This window comes from Rhinolophus sinicus, chromosome 17, assembly GCF_057876585.1.
Source record: "Rhinolophus sinicus isolate RSI-liver-muscle chromosome 17, RSI-T2T, whole genome shotgun sequence".
NCBI lineage: Eukaryota > Metazoa > Chordata > Mammalia > Chiroptera > Rhinolophidae > Rhinolophus > Rhinolophus sinicus.
This window is the reverse complement of record NC_142517.1, coordinates 161,561,303-161,582,580: the sequence shown is the minus strand read 5'-3', so window position 1 is coordinate 161,582,580 and position 21,278 is coordinate 161,561,303. Positions and strand designations below refer to the sequence as shown.

The window sequence follows — 21,278 nt, the reverse complement described above, 5'->3', positions numbered from 1 at the left end:
ATGTGTATATATATATATATATATATATATATATATATATATATATATATATATATCTCCTTCACGGTAACTTTAAAACGTGTGTTTCAGCTTTTCACTGTGTCTTATGAACTTGGTTCATGTGAATCAAATGGGCTTTGACTCATGCCAAGTCTGATGGGTTCTGAGGTCATGTCTAGGCTCAATGGGAAAGGGTGTCTGGCTGATTGTTGAAAGAGGGCTGTGAGACTGAATGGTGTGCCATATACAAGCCATTCTAGTTCCTAAACCCTTATTGAGTTGATAAAATCAAAAATTAAAGATTAGACATGAATTCATAGTTCACACACTATAGTTCAGTCACCCCAAAAGCTTCAACTAAATTGTGCAGCTCCAGTCTTTATCACTTTTTTAAATTGTAACAGCTATAATGAATCCTTAATTCCATATAATTATAGGTATGACGTGGTGCTGTACATTTACCATACGCATAACAGAATAAAATGTACATTAGAAGGTAAACTCTGTAAAGGACATCGTATACTTTTTTCACTCCTGTACTTAGAGCTTGGAACACAATAGTATCTGGTGACCAGTAGGTGCTTAATAAATTTGTGGAGTGAATAAATGATAGAATGAGTGAAAAGATCAACTGAACTTGGAAATTAACCAACCTTGGTTTAAATCCTTGCTCTGCCACTCACTAGATATATTTTCTTGGACAAGGGAAATTATTTAATCTCCCTGAGCCTGTTTTATCATCTGAAAAATGGTCATACACCTACCTAGCAGGGTGTGGTGAGGATTAAAAGAGATAACATATAGAAACTGACCTGGTACAGGGCTTCAAGCATAAATAAATGCTCAGCATGTTAGTTAACTCTCATCTAAATATAGTTTTCCTAAAAAACACTAGCAAACACACAGAAATACAGAAGTTTTCTTTTCTTTGTTCATCACAATTAAACCAATGTCCAAGCAAATTAGTTTAGGTGTAACTACTGAGAATATTGAGGGGAATTAAAGTTAAGCGGTATCCAAGACAAGCTTAGATCTTCCAAAACCTGGAAGATTATAAAACATGCTGGCCATGGATGGAAAACAGAGAAATGCAAGTTTGTTCCGATTTCACTGAACATGAACCTCAGGGGGCCACACCCTTTGGAATTACTGCACATACCTGTATGTTTTCAGGTGGTATTTTCTATCTCGTATCATGTGAGGTGCCCGAGAGAGAATGGCATTTCGTAAAATTTTTCCAGCCCTGAGGATCTTCTCTGAAGGGACCTGGATTTTAATCAGGTGGAAGGAGGGGAAGAGAAAGGAGAGTTTATAGAAGGGAAACAAACCAGGTGAATCCTTAAACCACTTTCCAATCTGACTCTGGCTTGAAAAATACAACTCAGACATTTACATTGTTCACTTGTGTGACATGTCACTGTTTTTGTTGAGAACTGAGTAACACTGAATATTTATCATCTCTAGAAAATGTATGTGAGGTTGCCTGATGTGATGCTCTGACATAGGAACTACCTCCAGGGGTTACTGATGGATCATCAACCCACCTACATCCCATTACCTTGGTAATGGTGTTAGCAGCACGAAGAGGAACGTGAGGTTCAATGAGAGGTGTCTGAAAAATAAAATGTTAAAGCAAAAGAAAATTAAACAAAAAGTTCACTAAAGAAAATTATGGGTTGGGGGATAATACAACATCCATTTTTATAAAACTCAAAATAGAATTTAAAAAACAAGACATAAAATCCGCCTATAGACTTGAATGCACAGGCATTCAAAGGGCAAAATTAAAACATTCTGTTTGCCAAAATTTAAATATAAATTACTAAAAATGAAATAAAAAACAGATAGGAATGATTAGATGTTTGTAGGCTTAATGAGAAGAGAATTGATATCTACTCAAAGCATAACAAACATCAGAGCAGAGGAAAAAGCAAAACAAGATAAACATGAATAGAGGTTAAAATGACCTACTTCAGGGGATAGGGAGAAAGCAATGATTTAGGATGGAAATGAGCAATTTCATCCTCCCTCACATAGTGAAGATTCTTTTTCTTTTTCTGCAATTTGCATTTTTAAAAAGAAAGTTTTAATTTTTACATGATGCTTTTTGGTGGTTGTATGCATTCAAGTTCCTAGAACCCAATGGTGCAGCTGTGTACCTTCTCTTGCATTTGCAAGGTGGTGTACAGTTTTCAGGATTCTGGGACTGTCAGAACAGCTCTAGGATCTAGATAAAGCTTCTGTCGCTATCCCTATTCTTCAGATGAAGGTGCTGAAGTGAAATCCCAGGGAAATGATTTGCTACACAGCTACACAGTCGAGTCCCCTAGTCCTACCAAAATCCTTTCTATTTCTCTGAAATATCTGGTAGAGGCATTCTCCAACAGAGGAGCTAGATTCAGTCAAAGGTGGTGGTCGAACCACCAAGACTACACTCTTTATATCATTTCCAGAAGGTAAGAAATGATGGCAGGTGTATTTATGAGATTGCGGTAGGCAGAATAATGCTCCCCCAAAGATGTCCATGTCCTTCCTTATCCCCAGGGCCCATGAATATATTAGATTTTGTGGTGAAAGGGACTCTGTAGATGTGATTAATAAGGATCAAAGTGGGAGATTTTCTAGTGCTTCCAATGTAATCATATGGGTCCTTAAAAGATGGAGGAGGGAGGCCGAAGAGTTATTAGAGCCAAAGAAATAGCAGAGAGCATAGGACTCAGCCTGATTTTGCTGGCTTTGATATGGAAGAAGCCAAGAGCCAAGGAATGAGGGCATTGTCTAGAAGATGGAAAGGCAAAACAACATATGAGCTTTCCCCAGAGCCTCCAGAAGGAACTGACCTGCCGACATCTTGATTTTAGCCCAGTGAGACCCATTTTAGACTTCTAAACTACAGCACTCTAACGTTATTAATTTCTGTTGTTTTAAGCCACTAGGCTTGTGGCAATTTGTCATAGCAGTGACAGAAAACTAATACAGAGATTATTATACTTCATACTAAAAACCCTACTTTTTGCAAATAGAAGCCATTACATTGAAAATAAATTGGCAGATTTTCCCTCTAGTCCTAATTAAAAAAAATATATAATCAGTGGGAAAATAAACATCAATATTAATTTAAAATACTTTGGGTACCTAAATACAAATATACATGTGTAAACATATGCCTTCCTTTTTATCAATGATAAATTTCAGGTGGGTTGATGCTTTTCATATCATAATAGCATTAAGGAAAAAGTGAAAAGAATCCTAAGCTTTAAGAAAAGAATACATGAGACATTTTGGCGTGACTGAAATCTCACTGAACTTGCTTAAACATTTTTATCACCTTGTTTTTTTTATTTCCTCTTGAAATCACTAGAGCACAATTGTCAAGCAATATTATAGTATTTTAGCAGCATACTGTTTACAATCAGCATAGACCAAAGAATTTCAGCCTGGTCCAATTCAACAGTAGCTTTAAACAGCTTTGCCCAGAAATAGCCCATGCTCCCTTCTGTTAGACCTTTCGGTGGAAGAAGGACCATGAGCTCATGGAGTCCCAGTGCTTGTATTACCTCCTCAAAGAAGACAGAATTCTGTGATGCTGAATCCCCTTAAAAAAAAGAAAAATGTTCGAAAGCACCAGACCAGCACGCACCAGGGTCCTGGAAATGTGTGCAGCTAAAACACACTGATTATTTCTGAGTATGTGAATCCCCAGGACTCATGCATCCTGTCTCTCTACGTTCCACAGGTGGGTTTGTATGTCTAGGATGGTGCCTGGTTATGTATCCAAATTTAGAAGCCTCTGGTTATGCTTGAAAATAATAGTAGAAACCCGTTTCTTTTTCTTGTCTTGGAAGAAAGAGGTGCAGGTATAAGTGGTGCAGAGTAGATGGATGTGGGATTCTGAGACAATCTTTGATTTCCTATTTTAAAAAGCTGCTTTCCTTTGCAGTTGCCTTTGAGAGGCTGGCTGAGCCACAGGTCAAGAAGATGCCCACGCTTGAGGATTACTGATGAATGTTTTATTCTTCAGTAGGTGCAAAAAAACGTTATTTGAAAATTCCATCTTTTTGTTTCACAGAAATGTCAACATTTTAACAAAATGCTAACAAGTGGTGCCGAGGTTGGTTTATTTTGCTGTATAGTTCCTTTTTTTGGTCCCTTGGCACCTGAAAAGAAAGTATTATAAGAGCAGGGGAAGCATGAGGCTTCAACCAGAATAGTTCTTTTGATTTGCAAGTAAAGGGGCAAAATGTACACAAGGTTGGCGTTTAGCTAGATAATCCTCGTACCAGCTCCAGGACCAGGATGCTGTTGAATCTGTGAAAGGCAGCATTCTTAGACCCTTCCCTGACTCAATGGTTGTAGTTTGCGGACAACATAATGAATGGATGCTTTGAGAAGGAGACAGTCCCTTTATTTAAGTAAAATCTCCAGGGAACATATGCAGGGTGAAAGTAGGGAAAGTTTTATTTTGGGGGAGTAAAAATCTGTCTTTGTAGGGAACGCTATATTCAGTTAGGCAAACTCCTGTGTTCTAAGAGCTACGTTGGTGCGTAGCAGCCATATGTTGTGGGAAACAGTCATTGGCTAATGCCTCTTCAGGGACCCCTCCATTTATGAGTTGATTGCTTTTGTATTTACTTTTTGGTTTCCCTTGGCTTTCACGTACAGTTGAGAATACCACTGTAGCTCTGCTTTACAGAATAAGGAGAAGAATTTCATTTTATAAATGATTAGGTCAAATAATAGCACAGGGAAAGAAGCGGCATGGTGATATTAGTGAGAATCAAGACAAGAAAAGCAGCCCTAAAGGCAGGACCAAGCATTTCCTGTAACAGAACCTTTACACATGTTGTCCACACATGTTGTCCGCACATGTGCCCTTCTACGTGTCATCTCCTTATTTTAGTATGACTTTCGTTTTTTATTGAGAAAACTAAGGCCAGAGACAGGTGGGAACCGAGCTCCCAGCTAATAACTGGAAGAGCTGGGAGCTGGATCCAGCCCCGTGCCTGAGCTGCAGAAACAATGACCCCATCCCACGTGCTCTTTTCTTTTACAGGCCTCTTTGCTCACCCTTTGGAAGAGTTTGTGTTCTGTTTGGCTCAAGTTCACTGAGAAAAAAGCATTTAAGCCCTTCTAGGTTATCAGGTATCAGACTTGACCTTAAGAGTTTCCAGCAATAAATTCAGTGACCTACGGAGATGAAAGCATCATGTGTCTTGCTTGGTCTGAATTAACTAATTTTTGTACTTGAGTAAATTTGACATGCAACACTGTGTAAGTTTAAGGTGCACAGCACTGTTACTTTGATACATTTATATATTATATGATGGCTGGTATAGCATATTTATCACCTTTTATAGTTATAGTACAATATTATTGTCTATATTCATTACACTGTGCGTTAGATCCCTACGGTTTATTTAGTACTCATTAAAAGTTTGTACCCTCTTGTTCCTCCCCACCACCTTCTGGTAAATTCCATTTTACTCTCTGATTTCTATGGATTTAACTTTTTCACATTCCACATAAAAGTGATATCATACAGCTTTTGTCTTTCTTTGTCTGACTTTATCTCACTTATCATAATATGCTCAGGTCCATCCATGTTGTCACGAATGGCAGGATATCCTCCTTTCTCATGGCTGAGTAAGTACTACATTATATACACATTTTTTTAATTCCCATGTTTATCTCAGCAATAGTCAAGATATGGAAACAACCCAAATACCCATCAATGGATGAATGGATAAATTAACTTTTTAAAAAGCAACGTTGTGACAATAAAACATTTGGTACTGAGGAACTGCCCTCCTAGGGGTAAGACAAATACACCAGGGACATGGGTAGCAGTCAAAGTCTGAGCAGGAAAATGCCAACCACTCAGAATTTCCCACAGAGGGAGTTTAATGCTGGAACTTGCTTTGCGGGTGGTAGGAGAGCTAAGCCAAACAGGCGACCGGGAGGTAACCCAGACGTTAGCAAAGTAAGAAGCCTCAGGTGGACGGAGAGGGGAAAAGGAGGCATTCCCAGAGCCTGAGCCAGGTGTCCCGGGGGAAGCTGGAACCTCGGGGAGCCTCCAGGTGCTAACGACAGGGCCCCTGGGGGAGATGCTACCCTCCCTCCCATGCTGAGAGGGGGGCAAGACCCTCCCACATCCAATGTCCCTCCAGCCAGAAGCCAGAGAAATAAGGAAAATAATTTAATTTTATAAATGCTTAGGTTTAAACAGAAGAGGAAAAGAAGTAGTATGGTGATATTAGCGAGATGATCAAAGCTAGAAAACCAGCTCTAAGAGCAAAACCAAGGTCAGATGAGCCTGGGAAACACTCGACAGGAGTCAGCCTCCTTGCGAGGCACAGGAGAGCACAGGAATTTGCAAAGAATTGCTCTGAGGACAAACAGGCCCAGGAACGGCAGAGCAGGGTGGCTGCACACAGAGTGGGGCAGGGCTGCTGCGTCTAGCATCTACCTCTCAGCCCTCTCACCCTCTCGCTATGCCATACCCCCTCAAGGCACTGTCCCCGTTGGGCTACAGACAACGAATGAGGACAGCAGCTGAGCACAGAGGAGACGTCATTAATGCTGCCTTGGTGTGTGTCCTAGGGTGGCCCTATGTTTTGACCTATAGCCAGAAAATACATATCGTAAGTGGGCCCTAAAAGGAATGGACTCTTCTCCAATTAAATTTCATACATTTCAACATGTCAATCATGTGTGGAGGATAAAAATTCTTTCTCCCAACCTGGGCATGAAAGAATCCAAATTGGGCTAGGAAAATATGATCCTAAAAAGCTAGGCAGAGAGAACAGATAAGGGCAGAGGTATTCAGCTTTCTCTCTGCTTTTCTTGGCGTTCTCCACTGAAGACTTCCCTTAGGATTGACCGTAATTGGTTTTTTGTTTGTTTGTTTCTGGAGAGAGGAGGCATTCTACTGCTTTTTATTATGTTTCTATTACTACTGAAAAGGAGACACAGTAAGGAGAAATATTCCTTTTGGCACCAGAGCCAATTCAGAAATACTAATCAGGTGATGAAAAATAATGAATTTATCCTCCATTACAAGATGCACAATAACTCCCCAGTAGATTATATTAAGGTATAAGGAACTGTAATAGGCTTCATGAAAAGCCATATTTAGGCCCTTTTGAAAGCAGATAATTCTTTTTACTCAAGTATTTGCTCGCAGAAGCCTTTTTGCAAGGCACCACATTTTAAGCCAAGAGATAAGAATAACAAGCTGGATTGGGACACAAAGCTCACGACAGAACTCTGGCAACACAGTGCAGTAAAAAGTCATATAAGTCCACATCCAATTTAATTCAACTATTTAATAAAGGCATATCATGTGCAGAGCAACGTGTTAGGCGAAAGTAGAACATGCTGATAAAGTGCCCAGTCTAAACGAGCTCTTGAGCATATTGGGAAAGCAAAACTTCCATGGGTTAAACCATTAGTGAGACAATATGAATCCACAAAGAAAAGCAACAACATTCTGAATTTCGAACTCCCCCTTTTTCATTTCAGGTGAGGAAATCCTTAAGAGGTAGGGAGAATACTATTCAATGTTTTTTAGTGAAAATGATATACTCTTAGGAGTGACATTCACTTATTTTGGCATTTGGGGATAATACAACTAAGGTCTTAGAAATGTGTGCCTCATTCTTGTAAAAGTTATCATCAATGTCATCACTCTTTGGTTGACTGGATGAAATTAAAGACTGAGTCAGACTCATAGACAGATTTCACCACTCTGAAATAACTATGTAAGGTTTTCCATTTATTAAATAATGGAAAAATCATCTATTGACCTCTTCGGCTTCCATCTGCAGGCTTTTTTTTTTTTTTTTTTAAGTTTTCCAAGTCAAACTTGGCTTGTAAAGGTCCAGTTTCAGCTTCCACGTGTAGGAGACTGAAAGTTGTCACTCCCATCCTTACAACTAGAAAATGCTGAACAAAGTGAAAACAAGGACTTCTCTTGGGCCTGTCAGAGAACTGAGGGTGCAGAGCAAACTACCTCCCCAAAATATGGAGAGACGAGGGATCTGGAGCCTACCACGAGCAGAAGACACAAGCTGGTAGGAACACTCAAATGGCTATAATGAATTAAACAAGGAGGCCATTGCACTGATGAGGCTCTCGTGCGATGGTGACTGGTGTAAGCAAACCAAAATCTAACCTGTAAATGTCCCACGGTTATGAAATTGAAACCCAAGAACAACCAATCACAAATAGCCAACTAGGCTGGAAGCTATTGCCAGTCAAAAATTTCCTTACTTTGCTCCTACCTTTTCTCTATAAAAGTATCTCCCTGAGCTCCTGTTCGCTCTGAACCACTTGCAGTGAGGTGCTGCCAGATTTTAATCAATTTATGCTCACATAAGCTCTTAACATTTTTAACATGCCTCAGTTTATCTTTTAACAATAGTAATTTTGATGAATTGCTGGTGGCTAAATGTGGAGTAGCTTGAGAGTGACAAACTCCCGTGGGAGGACAGTCTTGGGTGGGTCCCCACACTTTTGTGGATGTTGCATCCTGGAACCCCACCAGGTTCTGTTGATGAAGAGCCAAAAAAGATCTCCTGGTGGCTCTGGCAGGGGGAGGGGAAGAGGCATTGTGAAATACACCCAGAGCATTCTCCGTGACAAAGGCCTATTCTCCAGGGAAAAGACTTTACTAGGTATTATCCCATCTGGGGTAAGGGCATTTCTCTGACTCTAGTCCCCTCTAGCCTTCCTGTCTCACCTAAGGGAGGAAAAAGAAGCTAAAAAATAGTCATGGGGGGGTCACAGTGCAGGGACACAGGCCCACTAAATGACAGAGATTTAGTCATAAGATTATAGGATACTTTCCTTCCCCTACAATCCTCCAACCATGCCAGTGTAAAAATAGTGGGTTACAGCTGCCAGACGCAGACTGCAAGGAGGGGTTCGTAGGAAAGCCCAAACACAACCCAGGGGACAAAAACAAGGACATCAGAGGAATTTGAAGCCTCTGGCATCTACAGCTACAGCAGCCACATACAGCCCAGCCCAGCTCCTAGCCCAATTAGCGTAAAACCTCACACGAAAGGCTCATTTCTACCAGTTCCTTTTACACAATACATCATGTCTGGTTTTCCACCAAAAGTTACAAGATGCGCTAAAGGCAAGAAAAAACAGAGTCTGAAGAGACAAAGTAAACATCAGAGCCAGACTCAGATATGACACAGATTTTGAAATTGTCAGACAGGAAATTTAAATGACCTATGATTAATATGTTAACTAGGGAAGAGTATTCCATTAATAATACTAATAAAAAAGTAGACAATATGCAAGAATATATTGAGCAATGTAAGCAGAGAGAGAGAAACTCTAAGAAAGAAATGTCTTCCTTCCCTCTCCTTCCTCCATAGACCAACAACAGAGAAGGAAGGGCAGAAACTGGGCGGGAGTAGAAGAAAGCAGACCATGACCCTCTACCCACTGCTGGAACGAGCAGCCCAGTCTCTTCAGAGATTCCACTCCAACAAAAGCTAGAAATTTAAAAAAATGGATTTCACAAGTTATTTTGTAGATATTAACAAATCGATTCTAAAGTTTATATAGAGAAGCAAAAGACCCAGAAGAGCCGACTCAATACAGAAGAAGAACAAAGTTGGAGGATTGACGCTATTCTACTTCAAGACTTACTAGAAAGCTACAGTAATCAAGACAGTGTGGTTTTGGAAGAAAATAGAGAAATAGAACAGAATAGAGAGCCCAGAAATAGAGCCACATAAATATAGTCAACTGATCTTTGATCAAGGAGCAAAGGCACTACAATGGAGTGAAGTTAGTCTTCTCAACAAATGGTGCTGGAACGACTGGACATTCACATGCAAAAAAATGAATCTGGATATGGACCTTACACCAAACACAGATAGTAACTCAAAATGGATCACAGACCTAAATGTAAAATTATCCAACATAACATGTTATAATAACATACTATATAACATAATAGAATGAATTATCATGTTATATAATTCTAGCTTGAATAAAAACGGGTAAATATCAACTTATTCCATGGATATTCTCTGTGCTGTGCTAAAGCTGATTCACTAGAATTCAAAGGGGATTACACTGGTAAATTATGCTACATTTGGGTTAAGATACTTGGTTTGGGCAACAAAATGTTTAAAACGAGATTGGCCCCATTAGGGACACACTCTCTGCCCCATCTGAGAAGCTATAGAAACTGCTTTAAAAAAAAAAAAAAAAATAGCCCACTCCAGGTGATTTTTCTCATCCTTGTTGCTTCAAAGATTCATAATCAATGCATTAGATGAAACAGTTCAAAGAACCTTTTGGGGAGATTGGTTATCAGGTAAGGATAGTCCTGGATTTCTTATTTTTGAGAGATCTAGGGAATAGATGTCAATAGACGTCAATTGTGTCCTGAGTTGCCTTTGGGCCCCTCTGCATTTCCTGAATCTCAATTACTGCAAATATTTCCCTGCTTATGCCGTAGCTATTTACCTTTCTTTTTCTTCAAGTATATGAATGCCTTAAAATAAAAAAAAATAAAAAACTGTGTTCTTGTTATCTCGGAATCCCTGTGGTGTTTGGCTCACAGAGATTATTCATTAAATATTTATTTGATTAATATGTGGCAAAATCTCTGAGGAGCTTTTACCTGGCAGTGGTATAAAAAGAATGGAAAGAATTTTTCCTCTTTTCATTTCTGAGATTCCAGTTTTGCTCTTGTTGGTTAGATATGGAGAGGCTCAGTTTATTGGATGTTGGCAAATAATTTATAGATTATTTTACTTTCACTTCTCTCTTCCTGGGAATAACATTTCCCTTCAGTTCATATCTGTAATAAAGTGTTTGGAGGTTGCAAGGGAGAAACATTAAAGTTGATGCCTTTTTATTCCTTTAGATCAAGAAAGTTCTCAAAAATAGATTGTCCCAAAGACATGAAACCATCCCTCTTCATCATATGAGTTCCTCTTGTTTTTCCCTGGACAGACATGAGATCAGTTTTGAGTTTTCACTGTTTTTGGTGCTCTGAATGTTTTTTGGACATTTTTGAGAATTCATACATGTGAATTCATACATGAGAATTCTCATACATGTGATGGAACCTTAAAAATGCACATACATACATGCATCCAAAAATTCTGCTTATAATTAACAGACTTCCAGAAGTCCATACACAGATCCTAAAAATAAACATGTATATCCGTAGCATCTCAGAAATCCACTGCTAGATAAAAGCCCAACAGAAATATGTACATACATTCACCAAAAGACATATACTAGAATGTTAAGAGAACAGCTATTCACAATAGTCCACCCCCAACAGAATGGACAATAGATTGTGGTATATTCCCATAGTGGAATGAGAGAAACAATTTATAACTGCATACCACAATGTGGATAAAGTTCACAAACATAATAATGAAGGAAAGCAGCTATATACAGGAGGTATGTACTGGGCGATTGCATTTATCTAAAGTATAAAAACAGGTTACCTTTAGTTGGAGTAGTAGCTAGAAGGAGTTTCCTTCTGGAGTGGTAGTGACATTCTATGTCTTGATTTGGGTGTTGTTTACATGAGTGTGCTTGTGAAAATGAATTCACACAAATGACATGAACTTTTTTTTTTTTTACATGTGTATGCTAGGCTTTAATAAAAAGTTAAAAGAAAAAAACCTATTTTATAAATTAACTTAATCTCCTTATCAAAAAAATATTAAGAAGCTATTTACTAACCCTCATTATACATAGAAAAAAGTAAAGGAGACCTTGGGGTTTTGAAACTTAACATTTGAGTGGCACCTAGTCGTATGTGATCCTGACATAGAGCCCAACAGGCGGCAATTTGTACCCTTCAATTTTCCTTTGAGGGTGACTCATGCATATATGTCTGTATGCATGAAAGACACCCAGCAAAAATGTTACTACCAACAACCCCCCCAGAGCGTGGGCTTCAGGAGTAGGACACTGGGCAAGAGAGTGAGTCTAGTTGACCATCTAGCATTTTTAGACATTTTCATTCATTTAGTAATTCTGGAAAATTTTAGAATACTGATTACAAATGTTATGCATCTCTTGCTTACTATACCAATAAAACTCACAAAGGTATATAAATACATGAAAAATTAAAATATAAAGAGCATTAAAGTCAGTGTATAAGTAAATGTTTTATAGCTACTATATTTGATTTAAATATTAGCTATATCTGGCAAAGGATACCTTTTTCTAGCAGATCATAGTATTAATAAAATATCAATGGATGTTATTTATTCATATATTCCATTGTAAACACAATATGATTACATTCTCCTCAGATATTATGCTTAAGAAGCCCCATGATTTGACTCTCGAGAAAGTGACAAGTAGTTATCTATAGCCAACTATAAGTTTCTGAAGATATATGTTGTATCTGTCAAAAGTCTCAGAAAGTTTCACAAGTACTTTTAGGTAACGTGTTAAATTCAAAGTAAGTGACACGTATTTAATGTTATATGTTGTGGAAGTTCTTCAACTGACTTTTTTAAGTTAAGGTAACGGACAATCAGAAAACGCATATGATTTGTAGGCATCCTTACCCATTTGTCACCTGTTAGTGTCAGCATTAATACCTCAGCAGGTGGGTTTCACAAGGTCAGAGTTATACCCCATGCTGTCCTTGGTGGGGAACAAATGCAAGTCCCATCTAGCTGAATCCTATATACACATCACAAGTATTTTATAGAGGCACAAGGAGAAGGGGAGAAGGGATAGCAGCAGTTGTCTAGGTTGGCTCAAGGAAGCCTTCCCAGAGGAGGTGACATTTGACCCGAGTCTTCAGGACGAACCACCTAAAGGCTGCAGTGTAGTGTAGGCTAGAGCCCAAATCACAGAGGTGGGGATTTAAAGCATTCTGAGTCTTCTAGTCTGGCTGTAGCATAGAGCTGGAGTTGGAAAAGGTGGGGAAATGTGCAGGAAGATGCTACTTGTGAAGATATTACAGGTTCAGCCTTGTTAAGAAGACATCAGAAAGTCAGATTGTATTAAAGGCATATATGCGGCCTGACGATTACATTTGCAAACTCATCCTAGAGAGAGTGCTACATACCTCACTGCTGAATATCACTAGGTCACCTTTGAAGTACTCCCCTTGGGAAGCTATGCACTGACGCCAGCGCCTAGTCCACCCTTCAAGGCAATTTTGGAACTCTTTTACTGAAATGGCCATCAGAGCTGTCGTCATATTACCCTTGATGTCCTGAATGTCATCAAAATGTCTTCCTTTCAATATTTCTTCTATCTTTGGGTAAAGAAAGAAGTCATTGGGGGCCAGCTCAGGTGAGTAGGGAGGATGTTCCAATACAGTTATTTGTTTACTGGCTAAAACCTCCCTCACAGACAGAGTCGTGTGAGCTGGAGCATTGTTGTGATGCAAGAGCCATGAATTATTGGCGAAAAGTTCAGGTCGTCTAACTTTTTCACACAGCCTTTACAGCACTTCCAATGTTCACTGTTTGTCCAATGGGTACAAATACATAGTGAATAATCCCTCTGATGTTAAAAAAGGTTAGCAACATTGGTGCAACAAGTTCACGAAGTTAATTGTCAAACCTCGTACTGAGTTATTGGTTTTTACCTTTTCATCTTCTTTTTCATGACAAAATAATGCACGCTCATTAGAAAGTATGAACATATTCAATCATATAAACCACCACTCAAAGATAACTATGATTAGTATTTTAGAGTATTAATATTAATCCCTTTTGTGTAAGTGTGGATTTCATTTTATTTTTAACGGAAGTGTGATAATACTCTAGGTAAAATTTTGTATCTTCCCTTTTTACATAACACTAAATCATAAACAATTTCACATATTACTACAAATTCTTTGTAACCCTCATGTAAAAATTCCATTAAATGTAGATAACCATAATTTAATGGTTCTGTGGTTGCACCTTTAAGTTGTTTTTAATAATTTACTAGTATAAATATGCTGTGAGTTTAGGCAAAAGTTCTCCCCACCCATATTTGGAGTTATCTTCTCAGAATCGATTCCTGGAAGTAGAACGCCCAGGTCATGGGTCCAGGTTATTGATATATATTGATAAATTATGAAGCCTACATTGAAGGCAATTTCGATAGACCATTTCCTCTGGATAAACTCTTCGAAAAATGGTCTATCTTTGGCCTCTTGAATGTAGCCATTGGTTTCTATATTAAGACTAATAAATATTAATGTGGAACAAATTAATCATAAGACAAAAATTTCCAAGAGAAAAACACAAATACATTTTCCTAGCTTTTAAATGCATGCTTTGCAAAATGCCCTAAGCCATTATTTTAATAGCATAGTAACTCCCAGTTGGGAAAGGTAAAATAATTACCATGAAAAAAAAAATCTTTGTCCTGCACTTTGAATTGAAAACCATGCACTCAATTGACTTTTGTTCAGACTTCTGCATGTAGGTGTATTTGTCCGTATTGATTGAAAAATTTAAAAGACTTTTTTTTTCTGCCTCAGACAACCTGGTACACGAAAGCAGAAATAAATACAATTTTAGTACCAATACAGGACAAAACCATTCAAACAAATGACTTTGCTAGCTTTTAAGGACTCAGGAACCTGAGAGCAGTAGTATATTTAACCTATATTATTCAAAATACCAGGAATAGCAAAATCCTATTAATGTTTTCAAGAAATCTTTTAAGCCTTAACAAAGCTCATCAAAACAAAAATGATGAAAATCCTAAAAGGCATATCATATAAAACATGAAAACAAGGCAGAAAAGTAGCATACTACACAAGACACATCTGGCTCATAGGCCAAGTTCCCTAAACACAATCTTTTTTTTTTTTTAACCATCAAATTGCACTAGAGCAGACAATGGTTTCTGTTAGATGTGCCAACTGTTTTAAAAAGCTGAAGAAGTAAGTAGTGTGATATAGTACACTTTTAAATTTTGATTGCATTCATATTTTTCTTTCTTTCCCTTTCTGTACTTTTCTAATTTTCTAGAGTGTGCGTAAGAAGAAAAACCACCAATTTTTTAAAGCCTTACTATTACTGGAGGAATAATACACTGATGGATGGCATTCTACCTCAGGGTTGCACTATTTTGATTCAAAGTAATTTGAAAGGCTGTAGAACTACTTGAAACGTCTGCAAGCACAAAGAGAAGGAATCAAATGTTACTGTATTCTTTTATTGATGAGAAACTTTAACTGTGGACATAATTTTTTTTGGAAGTAAGATGAAGATTACAGCTCACCCTAAGGACAGGTTTTCACAGTATCTCTTTGAGAAAGGAGACATGTTCAGCTGCATATAACAAAGCAACAACAGCCCCTTGACTGAAGCTCTCAGTCAGACTGGGGCTAATCATTATAAGATTTGGTATATAAACCAAAGGCAGCAAGGGAACAGGACAAACAAATGGGAAAGAGAAACTCGTGGACACGGACAATAGTTTGGTGGTTGCCAGAGGGTAACGGGGGTGGGGGGTGGGGGGTGGGATATGAGGATGGGGGGGATCGAATATATGGTGATGGAAGGAGAACTGAATCTGGGTGAAGAACACACAATGGGATTTATAGATGATGTGATGCAGAATTGTACACCTGAAATCTATGTAATTTTACTGACAATTGTCACCGCAATAAATTTAATTTAAAAAAAAAACAAAAAAAAAAAACTGTGTATATTTCACAATTTTAAATGAACTCCTTATATGACAACTACCCGATATAGTTTATCAGCTTATGGTACACTTATGTAATTAAGAATACTTTAAAGCACAATTGCTGATATTTGAAAATAAAATTCAAACCTAAAAAAAAAAAAAAAGATTTGGTGATGAACTGGCTGTTTTCAGAAAAAGCACCAAGGATCTTGTTCCCATCTGCTTTTACAGGAGGCTCCAGATTCTGGAAGGATTGGCTTTTGCAGCCATGAAACAGAAATAGCCTAACTGTGGGAAGGTTGTCACGACTTGCAGTGGTGACAGAGGCTCACTCTGGGCACCCAGTACCTGAGTTAAGAAGAAGGGACCCCACTGCTTTCCTGTTTTCTGACTCTGCCTCTACCTGGCATTGGAAACACTACAAACCTCTGCTCAGTGCAGCTTAAAATGAAAGAAATGCTAGGCCGCATTTTAAAGTAAATCTCTTTTCCAAATAAAGACTGAACTTGTAATATGTTACTGTCTTACCACTTAAACCTAAAAGAGTTTTTGTTTTTTTTTTAAGTGAAGATAGTCAATGGTATTGTAAAATAAATTTTGAGAACTAAAAATTTCATTCTGTTACACAATGGGGTTTTCTCCAGAATGCAGATGAGGGTATATTACCAGGAACAGGAGGGAAGGAAGGAGACAGCCTCGGAAGTTCACATATTTGGGTTATCGGTGAGGGAAACACTCTCCATGTGATTTAATCTTAGTATTAAATTATTTTATTTCAAAATTACACAAAGAAAATGCCCTGGGTGAGTCACTATGCCTGAAACACCACAAATAATTGGTCAATTACTAGTTGGTACTTCTATTGCTTTACTCTTACTTTAAGCAGCCATTTTGAGAACTCTCTCTCTCTAATTATCATTAGGAGCTTAAACCTAAGTAACTTTACCACATTTAAAAGAAGGAGCAAGTTGGAATCTTTATGAATATATAGAATAGAGAAAACTCTGAGACTATATAGTTCACATAAAAACTCTCAGGATATGAAAAGCAAACACATATGGAAACAAAAACGAGTGGGGAAGAGCAAGGCAGTGAAAGTGGTTTTCATGTCTGATTTTGGGTTGGGGAGTTATGGGAAGCTGTTCATTTCTTTCTCATCTCATCTGTTTAGGGTGCTCACAACAGGTCCAGGAAAGAAGGGGAAGAAGGAAGGAAGGTTTGTGGATTCATCCTATTAGATACTATTCCAGGATCTGGAGAGGATAAGAACAAACGTTTATGTGTATTAAGTGCTCTTTGCTAAGCTCTTCACATGAATTATCTTATTTAATACTTACAACAACCCCTTGATGTATGCAGTTTTGTTATTTCCATTTCACAGATGAGGAAACTGAGGCTAAGGGCGGTTAAGTCCTTTGTCCCAGGTCATATAGCTGACAGGTGGCAGCTCTGGCACATGAACCCTCTGATTAACCACTACGACCATTACCCTACACGGCCTTCTATGGAAAATGCCCTTGCCCATCTTCCCTCTGAAGGAAGGGTGATTTTTTTAAAAGAGCCAATTTGATCGAGTCACTTTTCTATTTAATGGTATTCTATTTAATTTTCTATTTAACTCTTTAATGGTTCCCCATTCCTCTGGGAACAAATCCAAACTTCTGAACATTATTTAAAAGGCTCTTCACTAGATGATTACATAAAGAAGATGTGGTACATATGCACAATGTAATATTACTCAGTCATAAGATGAAATACCGCCATTTGGGACAACATGGATGAATCTTGAGATTATCATGCTAAGCGAAATAAGTCAGATAGAAAAAGTTGAGAACCATATGACTTCGCTCATATGTGGGGTATAAAACTGAAAGCAATAAACAAACAAGGCAAACAACCCAAAACTCACAGACACAGACAATTGTTTAGTGGTTACCAGAAAGTAAGGGGGATGGGGGTGAGGTAGAAGAAAGTAAAGGAGGTCAAATATATAGTGATGGAAGGAGAACTGACTCTGGGTGGTGAGTTCACAATGTAATATACAGATGATGTATTACAGAATTGTACACTTGAAATCTATGTAATTGCATTAACCAACATTACCCCAATAAATTTAATTTTTAAAATAATGTGAATTATACTATGTCATGAAAAAATGTCTTAGGGTGAACAAAATATTGTCACTACTCATTTTAAAATGTATGATATTAGCTTAGTAATTGTGTTATGTCAGCATTGTAATAGGCCTACTGCATCCATAGGACTGACACATAATAAGTTTTCAACAAATATCTGTTGAATAAACAAACAAACAAACAAACAAAGACTCTTCATAATTTCACCTCTGCCTACCTCTCCAGCCTCATTTTCTACCATTGCCCGCTTGTGCAATTGCTCAGAATGTTTTTCCAGCCCCTCATATATGCCAGACTCTTTTGTTTTGGAGGTTTTGCCCATTCTGCTCCCTCTGCCTATAACATGCGTTCCCCTCCCTTTTCCCGACTTCCTTATCCTTCTAGTCTCAGCCAAATGTGCCAGGCCCTCTATTATATGCTTCTAGAGCTGCAATGTCCGATATCATAGCCACTAGCTAGAAGTGACCATTGAACACTTGAAAAGTGGCCTGTCTCAACTGAGACCTGAGTGTGAAATACACAGTGGCGTTGGAAGACTAAGTACAAGAAAAAAATAAAGTAAAATATATTGGTAATCATGTCTTATATTGGTTACATGTTGAAATGGGAATATTTTAGATACACTGGGTTAAATAAAATATATTATGAAAATTAATTTTATCTTTTTCTTTCTACTTTTTAAAATGTGGCTGCTAGAAAAATTTAAATTACACATGTGCCTCGTGTTACATTTCTGTTGGACAGTGCTGCTTTAGGCACCCTGCACTTCCTTTTGGTAACACACATTCCAGTTGTAGTTACTTGTTTACTATCTGACTTTTTACCAGACTAAGATCTAGGAGGGAGGGTGGTGTCTGTTTTATCCCCGCTGGTGCTCCAGTGCTGAGGACAGTGCCTGGCATGGCATGGCTAAATTGAATTGTTGAAATAATGAAAGCTAATGAAAGGTGGGGACCAGTTGGAAAAAGAAGAGTAGCAAAAACACTATCTCCTTTAGCACAAAATGTGAATGTGGTCCTTAAATCTTGATTTGAGAAAGGAAGAAAGGAGATGGTGCCTATGAGTTTGGGCTAAGAGAATTTGAAAATATATTACTAGAGATATAAGTGAGGCAAATCAACTTTCACTTGTTTATAATCAAAACGATATAGTATTTGTTGCATGCACACTATGTGAACTTTATACGTATAGATTCTTATCTAATCCTCACAACAAATGCAGGAAGTAGGTATTATTGTTACCAACTCATTTTTAGAGAATGAACTTGAGTCTTAGAGACGGTAAGTAACTGCTCAAGGCCATATAACTAAGAAGTAGCAAAGCCAACATGTGAACTCAAGCAGTGTGGCCCCAGCCTCCTCGCTGGTTTATTCCTGCGGCATAGCTACATTACTCCTATGGCATATTGCCGTTATACAGCTTGCACAGATGTACAGTAGTCCCCCTTTATCTGCAGGGAATACTTCCCAAGACTCCCAGTGGATGCCTGAAACTGTGGATAGTACTGAACTCTATATATACTAGGTATATAGGTTTTTCCTATATACATATACCCATGACAAGGGATGATTCACGTCCCAGGAGGAACAGAGCAGGATGGAGAAAGATTTCATCATGTTACTCAGAATGGTGCACAATTTAAAACTTATGAATTGTTTATTTCTAGAACTTTCCATGTAATATTTTTGGACTGTGGGTGACCCCAGATAACTGAAACCATGGAAAGTGAAACTGTGGATGGGGGGGTGAGGGGACTACTGTATAAAGAGATATCTCTGCCCAGAAACAGGCTCTACCCTTATTCCCCAATCATTTAGTTTTTACAAGCCTTAACAATAGGAAGTAGGTAAGCATTTAATCAAGTGCTTACTTTTTTCATCAGACATGCAATAAGAACTTTCCACAGATTATTTTATTTATTTTTCACTCTAACTTCATGAGGTGAATGTTTTTCTTCTCTATTGCAAAGACAAAAAAACTAAAGATAGAGAAATTAGAAACAACTAAGATATGCAACACTATACAAATGGTTAAAAATAACTGATGATCCATTAAAAATTAGAGGACATTTTTCAACCATTACAAATAATGTTTCATGGAAGAGTTAAAATATATGGTAAGAATGATTACACTAAAAACCTAACAGCAAGAATGTCTTTTCTCATCACTCTTATTCAACATCATACTGGAAGTCCTAGCTAGTGAATCAAGAAAAAATAAATAAAATGTACACAGATTGGAGAGGAAGAAATAAAACTGTCTTTATTTGCAGATGACATGATTGTCTATGGAGAAAACCCCAAAGAATCTACAAAAGAAGTTTTGGAACCAATAAGCAAGTATAGCAAGGTCATAGGATATAAGGTCATTAAAAACAAAAACAAAAACAAAAAACCCCAAAACAAAACAAAAACCAAACAACAACAACAAAAAACCAGTTGTCTTTCTATATACCAGCAACAAACAATTGGATTTTTGAAATTTATAAAACAATACCTGTTGCAAAACTATCAAGAAAAATCATGAAATGCTTAGGTATAAATCTAACAAAATATCTACAGGATACATATGTAGAAAACTACAAAATACTGGTGAAAGAAATCAAAGAAAATCTAAATAAATGGAGAAATATTCCAAGTTTAAGGATTGGAAGACTCAATATTGTTAAGATGTCAATTTTCCCCAACTTGATCTGTAGATCCAGTGTAATCCAATCAAAATCACAGCAAGCTACTTTGTAGATACTGACAAACTGTTTCTATAATTTATGGAAAGGAAAAGTACCTACATTAACCAACACAATACATAAGAAGACCTATACACTATAGTCAACTGATCTACAAAGGAGCAAAGGCAATTCAATGGAGCAAAGACAGTCTTTTCAACAAACAGAACTGGAAAAATTAGATGCCTGTATGCCAAAAAATAAATAAATAAATAAATAAATGAACATAAGCATTGACCATATAGCTTTCACTCACAAACAAACAAACAAACAATAACAAAATCCCTCAAAACGGATCATACGCCTAAATATAAGAAGCAAATCTATAAAACTTTTGGAAGAAAACAGAAAAAAATCTAAATGACCTTTAGTTTGGTGATGAGTTCTTACATACAATACCAAAAGTATGATCAATAAAAGAAAATATTGATGTTGAACTTTATTGAAATTAAAAACTTTCGCTGTGTGCATGCTATTAAGAAGATGAAAATACATGCCACAGACTGGGAGAAAATATTTGCAAAACACATATCTCTCAAAGGACATATCCAAAATATACAAAGACATCTTAACACAATAAAAATAACCCAATTTAAAAATGGGCAAAAGACCTTAACAGATACTTCTACAAAGAAGAGATACAGATGGCAAATAGGATATGAAAAGATATTTGACATTATTTGTCAGTAGGGAAACAAAAATCAAAACAAGAATGAGATACCACTACATACCTATTAGAATGGCTAAAATACAGAAAAATACTG

General features: G+C 37.5%; 1 protein-coding gene across 3 annotated transcripts in view; it reads right to left on the bottom strand.

Annotated features, from left to right (window-relative positions):
- RAPGEF4 (Rap guanine nucleotide exchange factor 4) overlaps positions 1-21,278 on the bottom strand; it is a 277,773-nt gene that overhangs the window by 82,068 nt on the left and 174,427 nt on the right. For 2 of the 3 annotated variants that reach the window (XM_019727445.3, XM_019727453.3), the window contains 2 exons: positions 1,559-1,612; positions 1,160-1,266 (listed from right to left, as the gene is read on the bottom strand). In XM_019727445.3, the coding sequence (XP_019583004.3) occupies positions 1,160-1,266; positions 1,559-1,612 (161 nt within the window). The remainder of the gene's footprint in view (positions 1-1,159; positions 1,267-1,558; positions 1,613-21,278) is intronic. The other variant, XM_019727446.3, reaches the window with a different exon arrangement.